General features: G+C 49.3%; 1 protein-coding gene across 1 annotated transcript in view; it reads left to right on the forward strand.

Annotated features, from left to right (window-relative positions):
- Positions 1 to 14,411, forward strand: part of pkn1a (protein kinase N1a) — a 324,582-nt gene that overhangs the window by 176,449 nt on the left and 133,722 nt on the right. The window contains exon 12 of the mRNA XM_067973213.1: positions 2,561 to 2,669. Coding sequence (XP_067829314.1) covers positions 2,561 to 2,669 — 109 coding nt within the window. The remainder of the gene's footprint in view (positions 1 to 2,560; positions 2,670 to 14,411) is intronic.

A 14,411-nucleotide genomic window follows, 5' to 3' on the forward strand; every position in this document is an offset into this window, starting at 1 on the left:
TCTGAAAGGGTGGTGGAAGCAGCCTCAATCGTGGCTTTTAAAAAAGGAATTGGATAAATATGCGAAGGGAAAAGACTTGCAGGGCTATGGGGAAATGGGACTAACTGAATTGCTCTTACAAAGGGCCGGCATGGGCTCGATGGGCCAAATGGCCTCCTGTGTTGTAACCAATCTATGAATCTATGAAATAAATTTGTTTTTTTCAAAAAGCTGCTCTGATGGGGACTGCTTGAAGAATTTTACCTGAAGAGACTCCCCAGTCTGTTCACAGAGCTCAGGAGGTTTCAGCTTTTTGGATCTAAACATCTGATATTAAGGCACTCATGATATTAAGAAAAATGGGTGTGGAGGGCAGTTTAAGGGGTTGATGTCCCCCCATCTTCAAGAAGCTGACATAGTCGGAGGACAAGTTGATAAAGCTGTATTTAAAGAAAAAGTACATATGGATCCAAAGTTTTATGGACAAGGGCACAGAGCGCAAAGCGACCAGGTAATGCTAAACACAAAAATTACAGGTTAGCCGACAGTTAGGATATTGTGTCCAGACTTGGGCCTACCTATCCACTCTAGCCCCTCATAATTTTGTATACCTCAATCGAATCACCCCTCATCCTCCATTGTTCCAAGGGAAACAACCCCATTCTATCCAATTTGTCACCATAGCTAAAATTCTCCAGTCCTGGCAAAACCCTTGTAAATCTCCTTTGCACCCTCTCTAGTGCAATTGCATCCTTCCTGTAATGTGGTGACTAGAACTGTACGCAGTACTCAAGCTATGGCCTAACTAGTGTTTTATACAGTTCTAGCATTACATCCCTGCTTTTATATTCTGTGCCTCGGCTAATAAAGGAAAGTATTCCACATGCCTTCTTAACCACCTTATCTACCTGTCCTGCTACCTTCAGGGATCTGTGGACATACACTCCAAGGTCCCTCACATCCTCTACTCTCAGTATCCTCCCATTTATTGTGTATTCCCTTGCCTTGTTTGCTCTCCCCAAATGTTTTACCTAACACTTCTCTGGATTGAATTCCATTTGTTACTTTTCTGCCCATCTGACCAGTCCATTGATATCTTCCTGCAGTCTACAGCTTTCCTCCTCACTATCAACCACACGGTTTATCTTTGTGTCATCCGCAAATTTCTTAATCGTGCCCCCTCCTTTTAAATTCAAATAGTTAATGTATAACACAAAAAGCAAAGGACCTAGTGCCGATCCTGCGGAACCCCACTGGAAACAGCCTTCCAGTCACAAAAACACCCGTCGACCATTATCCTTTGCCTCCTGCCATTTGGATCCAACTTGCCACTCTCCCTTGGATCCCATGGGCTTTTACTGTTTTGACCAGTCTGCCATGTGTGACCTTATCAAATGCCTTGCTAAAATCCATGTAGACTTCATCAATTGCGCTACCCTCATCGATCCTCCTTGTCACCTCCTCGAAAAATTCAATCGAGTTAGTTAATGATGGATGAGTTGATAACTAGGGCATAAACTTAAGATCATCAACAAAAAAAAATGAAGGGAGATATTTGGAGAAATTATTGTACATAGAGGGTTCTTAGGAAATGGGTCACTCAACCAGAAACAGTGAAAGCAGAATCCGTAATAGCTTTTAATAGGGAAGTGGAACATAAGAAATAGGAGCAGGAGTAGGCCATACGGCCCCTCGAGCCTGGTCTGCCATTCAATCAGATCATGGCTGATCTTCGACCTCAACTCCACTTTCCTGCCTGATCCCCATATCCCTTGATTTCCCCTGGAGTCCAAGAATCTATCCATCTCAGCCTTGAATATATTCAACAACTGAGCGTCCACAGCCTGCTGGGGTAGAGAATTCCAAAGATTCACAACCCTCTGAGTGAAGAAATTCCTCCTCCTCTGACCCTTTATCCTGAGACTATGCTCTCTAGTTCTAGACTCTCCAGCCAGGGGAAACAACCTCTCCGCACCTACCCTGTCAAGCCCCCTCACAATCTTATATGTTTCAATGAGATCACCTTTCATTCTTCTAAACTCCAGAGTGTATAGGCCCATTCTACTCAACCTCTCCTCATAGGACAACCCTCTCATCCCAGGAATTAATCAAGTGAACCTTCGTTGCACCGCCTCTAAGGCAACTATATCCTTCCTTCGATAAGGAGACCAAAACTGTATGTAGTACTCCAGCTGAGGTCTCACTGAAGCCCTGTACAATTGTAGTGAGACTTCCTTACTCTTGTACTCCAACCCCTTGCAGTAAAGGCCAACATACCATTTGCCTTCCTAATTGCTTGCTGTACCTGCATGCTAACTTTTTGTGTTTCTTGTACCAGGACACACACATCCCTCTGAACACCAACATTTAATAATTTCTCACCATCTTAAAAAATATTCTGTTAATGTGGTAGAGTATGGGAATGAGACCAAGGGTCTCTTGGAGAGCTGGCACAGGGTCTTGGGCTGAATGGCTGCTTTCTGTGCTGTAAAATCCAAATATTGCATTCAAGCTGAACACAGATGGAACCCATCCTGGGCTGAGTGCACCCTACACACTGATGGAGCTTCTCTTGTTTCAGAGACCTGTCATTTGAAAAGTTGACGTTCGATGTGGATTTGCCTTCAAGCACTCCTCGAAAAGCTTCATTAGAGTCAAGGGGCAGCCACAACGGTGAAAAGCCAACGCAGGTTAGAAACCATTCTGTTTTTGCATAATTTCATACTGTGAAGAACTTGGAAACATGAGTGGGCCATTCAGCTCCTCAAGCCTATTCCACCATTCAATGAGATCATGGCTGATCTATATCCTAACTCCATTTACCCGCCTTGGCTCCATATCGCTTAATGCCCTTGGAATGCAGAAATAGCTTGCACATGGATAAATGCAGTTACTACAGTAAACCACAGGCTTTTAACATGTTGCTGTCTTCCAAGTTCATGCCTATCTTTCCTACAACTCTGTTTGAATCTCTCAAATCAGATTTCTGCCCCACTACTGCACCGAAACAATCCTAACCAAAATCACAAATGACATCCTGTGAGTGTGACTGTGGTGCATTGTCCCTCCTCGACCCCTCTACAGTCTTTGACATGGTGGACCACGTCCTCTCTAATGCCTGTTCTCCGTCGTTCAACTCAGTGGGACTGCCCTCATTTGGTTCCACTCTTACCTATCCGATGATAGCTACAGCATCTTCAGCAATGGCTTCTCTTCCTGCATTGTTACCTTTGGACTCTCCCAAGGATCTATTTTTGGCCCCCCTCTTCCTCATCTACATACTGCCCTTGGCACCATCATCCAAAAACATGGTATCAGCTTTCACGTGTATACTTACAACACCCAGTGCTACCTTTCTACCACCCCTCTCAACTCCTCCACTGCCTCTGTGTTGTCAGACTGCTTGTCCAACATCCAGTCTTGGATGTACTTCCTCCAGTTCAACATTAGGAAGACTGAAGCCATCGTCTTTGGCCCTTGCCACTGATTCCACCCCCCTACCGGAGCCGAGTTTCCAACCCCATATCTTCTCCATTGTAAAGACTGCCTACTTCCACCTTCGTTACATTGCCTGCTCCCACCCATCTGCTGCTGAAACCCTTACTTGTCACTTCCAGAATTGGCTATTCAAATGATTTTCTGGCCACCTTCTCATCCTCCACCCTCTTGTAATCTTCAGCTCCTGGAGAACTCCTGCCTGTATCATATCCTGCACTGTTCCACTCACTGTCACCCATGTCCTTACTCACCTTGTGCTTCTTCAATGCCTCAAATTTAAAATTCACATCCTTTTGTTAAAATCACTTCACAGTTTCGCCCCTCCCAATCCCTGGAACCTCCTCCAGCCCTACAACCTACCCCCCTCCCCAAACTCTCCATACCTCACCTTTTGTGTGCTGCTCACTCCCTTTATCTCACCATTTGTGGCCATACCTTCAGCTGTCTGGGCCCCACACTCTGGAACTCCCTGTGTAAACCGCTCTGCCTCACCAGCCCTCTCTGCGCCTTTAAAAGCCTCCTTAAACCAATCACCTCAACTCCTTCAAATATCTCCTTCTTTGGCTCGACGTCCATTCTTTTTGATTATGCTTCTGCGAAGTGCCTTGTGACATTTTTCTATGATAAAGGTGCTATATAAATGCAGGTTGTTGTGGTGAGAATTTTCAATGGATTTTGGCAAATTAGAACTATTTTCTTCTTTGGAGACTATTCATCTCAAATTTGTTAAATTCCGGTTAAAAATTTGAGCAGTATAAAGGTGCAGCACTACCAAACTGGGACACTTAATACCAAATTTAACCTTCTGCCGATTGATGCAGCTCCGATAATGTGAGGGCATAGCTGACATTCAATTCATAACAGAACCGGATTCTCCACTCCCAGATGATCCATATTCCCATTTATCTGAAATTTGGAGTGAAAGAATTTTAGTGGGAGTCAGGGCTTTGGATGCAGGAGATTAGATGGAGAGTGAGAGCTACCAAAGACGATTAAAAAGATTTCAGGTTAGAGATATGTGTAGAAACATGGGCTGGACAGGGTTTTTGTAGGGCCAGGGTTTCAGGTGCTCGCTTACATTGGTTTTCTTACCTGAAATTCCGAGTCGAGTGAACATTGTGTTTTAGAATCAGTGAAGTAACACAGTCAACAGATATTCAAAAAATCACCGCTCCTAAATGCTGCACCTAGGGGTCCTTCTTGGCCCTGCCCCGGTCGGGGGGGGGGGGTTCCTCCTTGGCCCCGCCCCGGGGGGGTCCTCCTTGTCACCGCCCCGGGGAGGGGGGTCCTCCTTGTCACCGCCCCAGGGAGGGGGGTCCTCCTTGTCACCGCCCCGGGGAGGGGGGGTCCTCCTTGGCCCTGCCCCGGGGAGGGGGGGTCCTCCTTGGCCCCGCCCCGGGGAGGGGGGTCCTCCTTGTCACCGCCCCAGGGAGGGGGGTCCTCCTTGTCACCGCCCCGGGGAGGGGGGGTCCTCCTTGGCCCCGCCCCGGGGAGGGGGGGGTCCTCCTTGGCCCCGCCCCGGGGAGGGGGGTCCTCCTTGGCCCCGCCCCGGGGAGGGGGGGTCCTCCTTGTCACCGCCCCGGGGAGGGGGGTCCTCCTTGTCACCGCCCCAGGGAGGGGGGTCCTCCTTGTCACCGCCCCGGGGAGGGGGGGTCCTCCTTGGCCCTGCCCCGGGGAGGGGGGGTCCTCCTTGGCCCCGCCCCGGGGAGGGGGGTCCTCCTTGTCACCGCCCCAGGGAGGGGGGTCCTCCTTGTCACCGCCCCGGGGAGGGGGGGTCCTCCTTGGCCCCGCCCCGGGGAGGGGGGGGTCCTCCTTGGCCCCGCCCCGGGGAGGGGGGTCCTCCTTGGCCCCGCCCCGGGGAGGGGGGGTCCTCCTTGGCCCCGCCCCGGGGAGGGGGGGTCCTCCTTGGCCCCGCCCCGGGGAGGGGGGGTCCTCCTTGGCCCCGCCCCGGGGAGGGGGGGTCCTCCTTGGCCCCGCCCCGGGGAGGGGGGGTCCTCCTTGGCCCCGCCCCGGGGAGGGGGGGTCGTCCTTGGCCCCGCCCCGGGGAGGGGGGGTCGTCCTTGGCCCCGCCCCGGGGAGGGGGGGTCGTCCTTGGCCCCGCCCCGGGGAGGGGGGGTCGTCCTTGGCCCCGCCCCGGGGAGGGGGGGTCGTCCTGGGCCCCGCCCCGGGGAGGGGGGGTCGTCCTGGGCCCCGCCCCGGGGAGGGGGGGTCCTCCTGGGCCCCGCCCCGGGGAGGGGGGGTCCTCCTGGGCCCCGCCCCGGGGAGGGGGGGTCCTCCTGGGCCCCGCCCCGGGGAGGGGGGGTCCTCCTGGGCCCCGCCCCGGGGAGGGGGGGTCCTCCTGGGCCCCGCCCCGGGGAGGGGGGGTCCTCCTGGGCCCCGCCCCGGGGAGGGGGGGTCCTCCTGGGCCCCGCCCCGGGGAGGGGGGTCCTCCTGGGCCCCGCCCCGGGGAGGGGGGGTCCTCCTGGGCCCCGCCCCGGGGAGGGGGAGGTCCTCCTTGGCCCCGCCCCGGGGAGGGGGAGGTCCTCCTTGACCCCGCCCCGGGGAGGGGGAGGTCCTCCTTGGCCCCGCCCCGGGGAGGGGGAGGTCCTCCTTGGCCCCGCCCCGGGGAGGGGGAGGTCCTCCTTGGCCCCGCCCCGGGGAGGGGGAGGTCCTCCTTGGCCCCGCCCCGGGGAGGGGGAGGTCCTCCTTGGCCCCGCCCCGGGGAGGGGGAGGTCCTCCTTGGCCCCGCCCCGGGGAGGGGGAGGTCCTCCTTGGCCCCGCCCCGGGGAGGGGGAGGTCCTCCTTGGCCCCGCCCCGGGGAGGGGGAGGTCCTCCTTGGCCCCGCCCCGGGGAGGGGGAGGTCCTCCTTGGCCCCGCCCCGGGGAGGGGGAGGTCCTCCTTGGCCCCGCCCCGGGGAGGGGGAGGTCCTCCTTGGCCCCGCCCCGGGGAGGGGGGGGTCCTCCTTGGCCCCGCCCCGGGGAGGGGGGGGTCCTCCTTGGCCCCGCCCCGGGGAGGGGTCCTCCTTGGCCCCGCCCCGGGGAAGGGTCCTCCTTGGCCCCGCCCCGGGGAGGGGTCCTCCTTGGCCCCGCCCCGGGGAGGGCTCCTCCTTGGCCCCGCCCCGGGGAGGGCTCCTCCTTGGCCCCGCCCTGGGGAGGGGGTGGGTCCTCCTTGGCCCCGCCCAGAACATACGAAATAGGAGCAGGAGTAGGCCATAAGGCCCCTCGAGCCTGCTCCACCATTCAATAAGATCATGGCTGATCTTTGACCCCAACTCTACTTTCTCACCCTCTTCCCATATCCCTTGATTTCCAAAAATCTATCCATCTCAGTCTTGAATATAACTGAGCATCCACAGCCCTCTGGGGTAGAGAATTCCAAAGATTCACAACCCTCTGAGTGAAGAAATTTTTCCTCATCTCAGTCCTAAGTGGCTGACCCCTTATCTTGAGACTATGCTCTCTACTTCTGGACTCTCTATCCAGGGGAAACAGCCTCTCAGCATCTTTTATGTTTCAATGAGATCACCTCTCATTCTTCTAAACTCCAGAGAGTATAGGCCCATTCTATTAAATCTCTCCTCATAGGACAACCCTCTCATCCCAGCAATCAATCGAGTGAACCTTTGTTGCACCGCCTCTAAGTCAAGTATCTCCTTCCTTGGGTAAGGAGACCAAAACTGTACACAGTACTCCAGGTGTGGTCTCATCAGAGCCTTATATAATTGTAGCAAGACCTCCTTACTCTTATACTCTAACCCCCTTGCAATAAAGGCTAACATACTATTTGTCTTCCTATTTGCTTGCTGTACCTGCATGTTAACTTTCTGTGATTCTTATACAAGGATACCCAAATCCCTCTGACTGCCAACATTTCTTAGTTTCTCACCTTTTAAAAGATATTCTGTTTCTATTCTTCCTACCAAAGTGAATAACCTCACATTTCCCCACATTATACTCCATCTGCCACCTTCTTGCCCACTTACTTAACCTGTCTATATCCCTTTGCAGATTCCTTGTGTCCTCCTCACAGCTTACTTTCCCACCTAGCTTTGTATCATCAGCAAACTTGGATACATTGCACTTGGTCCCCTCATTTAAGTCATTAATATAGATTGTAAATAGCTGAGGCCCAAGCACTGATCCTTGCGGCATCCCACTAGTTACAGCCTGCCAACCTGAAAATGACCCATTTATCCCTACTCTCTGTTTTCTGTCCTTTAATCAATCCTCTATCCATGCTAATATATTACTCCCAATCCCATGAGCCCATATCTTGTGTGACACCGTATTGAATGCCTTTTGAAAATCTATATCCACTGGCTCCCCCTCACCTACCCTGCTAGTTACTGAAACATGGTTGTAGGGTGACCAAAGTTGGAAACTAAATATAGGAGTGGGGGGTAGCGCTGATAATCAAGGATGAGATAAAAGCAGTAGTAAGAAAGGATCTTAGCTCAAGAGAATCAGGATGTCGAATCAGCCTGGGTGGAGCTAAGCAATAACAAGGGGCAGAAAACACTGGTGGGAGTAGTTTAAAGGCCCCTTAACAGTAGTTATAGTGTTGGACAGAGTATAAATGAGGAAATTAGAGGAGCATGTAACAAGCATAATACAATTATCATGGGGGACTTCAATCTTCATACAGACTGGGCAAATCAAATTGCCCCGGGGATCGTCCTCGGCGCTGCCCCGGGGATTGTCCATCCTTAATGCTGTACCAAGCCTCCTTTTTATCACTGCGGCTAGGCGTTCTTATTCGTGCAGACCTCGCGGTTATGCTTGTGGGATGTATGTGAGCTTCAATGTATCACCTGCATTCAGTAGTTCAGTGGAAATGCAAACTATAGGGCAAATAATGGAAGGATATTAGGTACCGCATTGCTTGTCCCTGAACAGAACAGAAATTGCACAATATCGAATCAAATTGTGCTGCAGTTGTAGTTACTATGATGTGCTGCCTTACACTTTTATCTGTGCATATAATCTTTGAGTCTTAATAATCCACCAAATCCATCATGCACAGTGACCAGCGGCATGAGAAAATAACAGGGATATCACTCTCCCATTATTGGGAATGACAGGGGTAACACGTAACAGGGATATCACTCTCCCATTATCGGGAGTGACGGGGGTAACACATGACAGGGATATCACACACCCATTATAAGGAACGACGGGGGTAACACATGACAGGGATATCACACTCCCATTATAGGGAATGACGGGAGCAACACATAAGGATATCACACTCCCATTATTGGGAATGACGGGGCAACAGATTACAGGGATATCACTCTCCCATTTTAGGGAATTATGGTGGTAACACATAACGGGGATATCACGCTGCCATTATTGGGAGTGACGGGGGAAACACATAACAGGGAAATCTCACTCCTATTAGAGGGAATGACTGAGGCATGATCACATAACAGGGATATCACACTCCAATTATAGGGAGTGACGGGTAATACCTAACAGGGATATCATACTCCCATTTTCGGGAGTGACGGGGGTAATACATAACAGGGATATCACACTCCCATTCTTGGGAATGACGGGGCAACGCATAACAGGGATATCACACTCCCATTATCGGAAATGACAGGGGTAACACATAATAGGGATATCACATTCCATTATAGGGAATGCCGGCGGCAACACGTAACAGGGATATCACGCTCCCATTATACAGAATGACGGGGGCATCACATAACGGGGTTATCACACTCCCATTATAGGGCATGATGGGCTAACACATAACGGGGATATCACACTCCCATTATTGGGGATGCCGGGGGTAACACATAACAGGGATATCACGCTCCCATTATAGGGAATTATGGGGGTAACACATAACGGGGATATCACATTCCCATTATTGGGAGTGATGGGGGTAATACATAACAGGGATAACACACTCCCATTCTTGGGAATGACGGGGGCAACACATAACAGGGATATCACACTCCCATTACAGGGAATGAAGGGTGTAATACAAAACAGGGATATGACACTCCCATTATCGGGAATGACGGGGGTAACACATAACAGGGATATCACACTCCCATTATCGGGAATGACGGTTGCAACACTTAACAGGGATAGCACACTCCTATTATTGGGAATAACAGGGATATCACACTTCAATTATTGGGAATGACGGGGGTAACACATAACAGGGATATCACACTCCCATTATTGGGAATGACAGGGGTAACACTTAACAGGGATAGCACACTCCTATTATTGGGAATAACAGGGATATCACACTTCAATTATTGGGAATGACGGGGGTAACACATAACAGGGATATCACACTCCCATTATTGGGAATGACGGAGGTAACACATGGATATCACATTCCATTATCAGGAGTGACGGGGGCAACACATAACAGGGATATCACACTCCCATTATAGGGAATGACGGGGGTAACACTTAACAGGGATATCACACTCCCATTATTGGGAATGACGGGGGCAACACATAACAGGGATATCACATTCCATTATCAGGAGTGACGGGGGCAACACATAACAGGGATATCACACTCCCATTATAGGGAATGACGGGGGTAACACATAACAGGGATATCACGCTCCCATTATTGGGAATGACGGGGGCAACACATAACAGGGATATCACATTCCATTATCAGGAGTGACGGGGGCAACACATAACAGGGATATCACACTCCCATTATAGGGAATGACGGGGGTAACACATAACAGGGATATCACGCTCCCATTATTGGGAATGACGGGGGCAACACATAACAGGGATATCACACTCCCATTATAGGGAGTGACGGGGGAAACACATAACAGGGATATTAAACTCTTAATATACACAGTGACGTGGAGACAGCTCATAATAGGGATATCAGATTCCCATTACACATGCAGGACTTGATACTAACATGATTGAGTTTTTTGATGAGATAACAGAGGGTAGATGAGGGCAATGCGGTTGATGTGCTGTACATGGACTTTCAAAAGGCGTTTGGTGAAGTGCCGCATAATAGGCTTGTCACCAAGGTTGAAGCCCATGGAATAAAGGGGGCAGTAGCAACGTGGATACAGAATTGGCTAAGTGACAGGAAACAGAGAGTAATGATGAACGGTTGTTTTTCGGATTGGAGGGAGGTGTACAGTGGTGTTCCTCAGGGGTCGGTGCTGGGACCACTGCTTTTCTTGATATATATTAATGACTTGGACTTGGGTGTACAGGGCACAATTTCCAAATTTGCAAAAGACACAAAACTTGGAAGTTTAGTAAACAGTGAGGAGGATAGTGATAGACTTCGAGAAAGTAGACAGGCTAGTGGAATGGGCGGACATGTGGCAGATGAAATTTAACACAGAAAAATGCAAGGTGATACATTTCGGTAGGAAGAACGAGGAGATGCAATATAAACTAGAGGGCGCAATTCTAAAAGGGTACAGGAATAGAGAGATCTGGGGGTATATGTGTACAAATCGTTGAAGGTGGCAGGGCAGCTTGAGAACGCAGTTAAGAAAGCATATGGGATCCTGGGCTTTATAAATAGAGGCATAGAGTACAAAAGCAAGGAAGTTATGATGAACCTTTATAAAACACTGGCTCGACCACAACTGGAGTATTGTGTCCAGTTCTGTGCACCGCACTCTAAGAAAGATGTGAAGGCCTTAGAGAGGGTGCAGAAAAGATTTACTAGAATGGTTCCAGGGATGAGGGACCTCAGTTACGTGATAGACTGGAAAGCTGGGGTTGTTCTCCTTGGAACAGAGACGGTTGAGAGGAGATTTGATAGAGGTATTCAAAATCATGAAGGGTCGAGACAGAATAGATAGAGAGAAACTGTTCCCATTGGTAGAAGGGTCAAGAACCAGAGGACACAGATTTAAGGTGATTGGCAAAAGAACCAAAGGTGACATGAGGAAAAACCATTTTACACAGCGAGTGGTTAGGATCTGGAATGCACTGCCTGAGGGGATGGTGGAGGCAGATTCAATTATGGCCTTCAAAAGGGAACTGGATGAGTACTTCAAATAAAAAAATTTGCAGGCTGCGGGGAGTGGGACTAGCTGGATTGCTCTTTCGTAGAGCCTGCATGGACTTGATGGGCCGAATGGCCTCATTCCGCGCTGTAACCTTTCTATGATTCTGTGACTAGTAATGGGTACTCATGGCCTCAAATGTGGAACTCGTTCGTTCCCTCCCTCAATACTGAGGCTTTTAAAATCCAAAGGTCATGTCTCCTAATCACAACTGCTTGATGTACCTCACTATCCCTATTCTTTTCAACCTTCACTGCACTATAGGCGTCATCTTGGTTTCTCATTGAAAATGTGATGCTGTGGGAGCTGCCTGTTTGCTGAATTGTAACTCACCAGTTTTATTGTTTTTTCAAGGGCTTCCAATACAAACTAAATGAAAACATATTCTAAATATACCTGTAGTAACAAACAAATGAGTGTTTTGCTTGTACGATTTGCTGTTTTTTTGTATCTGATCATATTCTCCAATGCAGTCTGTCATGTTGCAGTGGTACAGGCAACTCCAGGTATGGGCTACACTGCTCCACTTTGCATGGGTAGCTTGCTGTAGCCGCAGTTAGGGCAGGGCTACGGTTAGACTAATGTGCAATATTATTTTCTCACCATTGTACAGCTCTTGTTTATTTGTGTTATCAGTCTTTGTAAATTAGTTCTGGCATGGGTGCATCTTTCCTTTTGTGGCTGGGGTCACTATCTACCTTCTTGGTACATTCGGCAATTGATGTATACCTCTAAACACAACTGTTTTCAACCTTTGCCTGTGCCGTGAATTCTGTGAAATTCTTCTACGGTATGTTTTGTTTTTCTGGGAATTCTGGGGTAATGCTAGTCCTTCCATCCCTTTCTGTACCCGGTGCTGTTCCTTCCATCCCTTTCTGTACCCGGTGCTGTTCCTTCCATCCCTTTCTGTACCCGTGCTGTTCCTTCCATCCCTTTCTGTACCCGGTGCTGTTCCTTCCATCCCTTTCTGTACCCGTGCTGTTCCTTCCATCCCTTTCTGTACCCGTGCTGTTCCTTCCATCCCTTTCTGTACCCGGTGCTGTTCCTTCCATCCCTTTCTGTACCCGGTGCTGTTCCTTCCATCCCTTCCTACAGGATGCCTTTACAGGTCTTTTGATTAATTACCTTCAGTCCGAAGGTCTGTGCACTGTGCTCTCTCAATCATTAGACTCCTGATTCTTATATTGAGTAGATCCGAGAGCACTTGTTGGAGGTTGGAGGGGTGATGCCCTTTTCCTCACCACGTCTGCTCTTCTGAACCCCAGTAGGTTGTCCCACTCCAACCTGTTATCTACTTTCTCCATGATGACAGAGACCAGCTGGCTTGTTTTTGGTAAGTGCTTGATCCGTTTCACCTCCTGAGATGTTCTATTGGTCAGTGGGGTGTCTGACATGTGGAAAGTAGGCCTGTCTCCAAACCAAGCTAACGAGAAACCTACACAGGTAGAGTTCCTCTCTCCCTCACGGACTGCACACTGTCTCCCTGGAGGGATATACTTCACCTACCTAAGTTCAGAGCACATCGCTACAGGTTGGCAAGAGCAAAGACTTAGGGACCCAATATTGTGTGCAAAGGCAGTATTGAAATGTAACCAGTTAAAACCATGCAGCTACTGGTACAGTGTACTGGTAAACTTCCTGCTGTTTGTCCATCCAGGACCACATTCCCTCAGTCTCAGATCTGCACTTCCAACTCCCATTAATAAGTCAAGCTGGTGCTCAATCACCTAGTATCATAGCAGGGCCAGCACAGGTGGAGGCCTTTCGCCCATCGTGCCTGTGCCGCCTCTCCATTTAGCCCCATTCCCCTGCTCTTTCCCCATAGCCCTGTAAATTTTTTCCCTTCAAGTATTTATCCAGTTCCTTTTTGTAAGTTACTATTGAATCTGCTTCCACCACCCTTTCAGGCAGAGCATTCCAGATCATAACAACTCACTGCATAAAAAAATGTTTCTTCATGTCACCTCTAGCTCCTTTGTCAATCACCTTAAATCTGTGTCCTCTGATTACCGACCCTTCTGCCACTGGAAACAGTTTCTTCTTATTTACTCTGTCAAAACCGTTCATGATTTTGAACCCTTCTATCAAATCTCCCCTTAACCTTCTCTGTTCTAAAGAAAACAACTCCAGCTTCTCTATGGTAATGTAGGGGACGGCATCAAATAGGAAATTAGAGATGCATGTAACGAGCGTACTACAGTAATCATGGGTGACTTTAATCTATATATAGACTGGTCAAACCAAATTAGCAATAATACTGTGGAGGATGAATTTCTGGAGTGTGTACAAGATAGTTTTTTAGACCAGTACGTTGAGGAGCCAAACAGGGAACACGCCATCCTAGATTGGGCATTGTGCAATGAGAAGGTGTAAATTAATAATCTTGTTGTGCGGGGTCCTTTGGGGAAGAGTGACCATAACACGATAGAATTCTTAATTAAAATGAAAAGTGAAGTAGTCCAATCCGAAACTAGGGTCCTAAATCTAAACAAAGGAAACTACGAAGGTATGAGGAGTGAGTTGGCTATGATAGATTGGGAAGTTTCATTAAAAGGCATGACAGTGGATAGGCGATGGCTAACATTTAAGGAACGTAAGCATGAATTGCAACAATTATACATTCCTTTCTGGCGCAAAAACACAAAAGGAAAAGCGGCCCAACCATGGCTAACAAAAGAAATTAAGGATAGTATTAGATCCAAAGAGGAGTCATATAAAGTTGCCAGAATAAGTAGCAAGCCTGAGGATTGGGAGCAGTTTAGAATTCAGCAAAAAAGGACCAAGAGATTGATTAAGGGGAAAAATACAGCATGAGAGTAAACTTGCAAGGAACATAAAAGTGGACTGTAAAAGCTTCCACAAGTATGTAAAAAAAAGATTAGTGAAGACAAATGTAGGTCCCTTACAGTCAGAAACA

This window comes from Heptranchias perlo, chromosome 37 (assembly GCF_035084215.1).
Source record: "Heptranchias perlo isolate sHepPer1 chromosome 37, sHepPer1.hap1, whole genome shotgun sequence".
In the NCBI taxonomy this organism is placed as follows: domain Eukaryota; kingdom Metazoa; phylum Chordata; class Chondrichthyes; order Hexanchiformes; family Hexanchidae; genus Heptranchias; species Heptranchias perlo.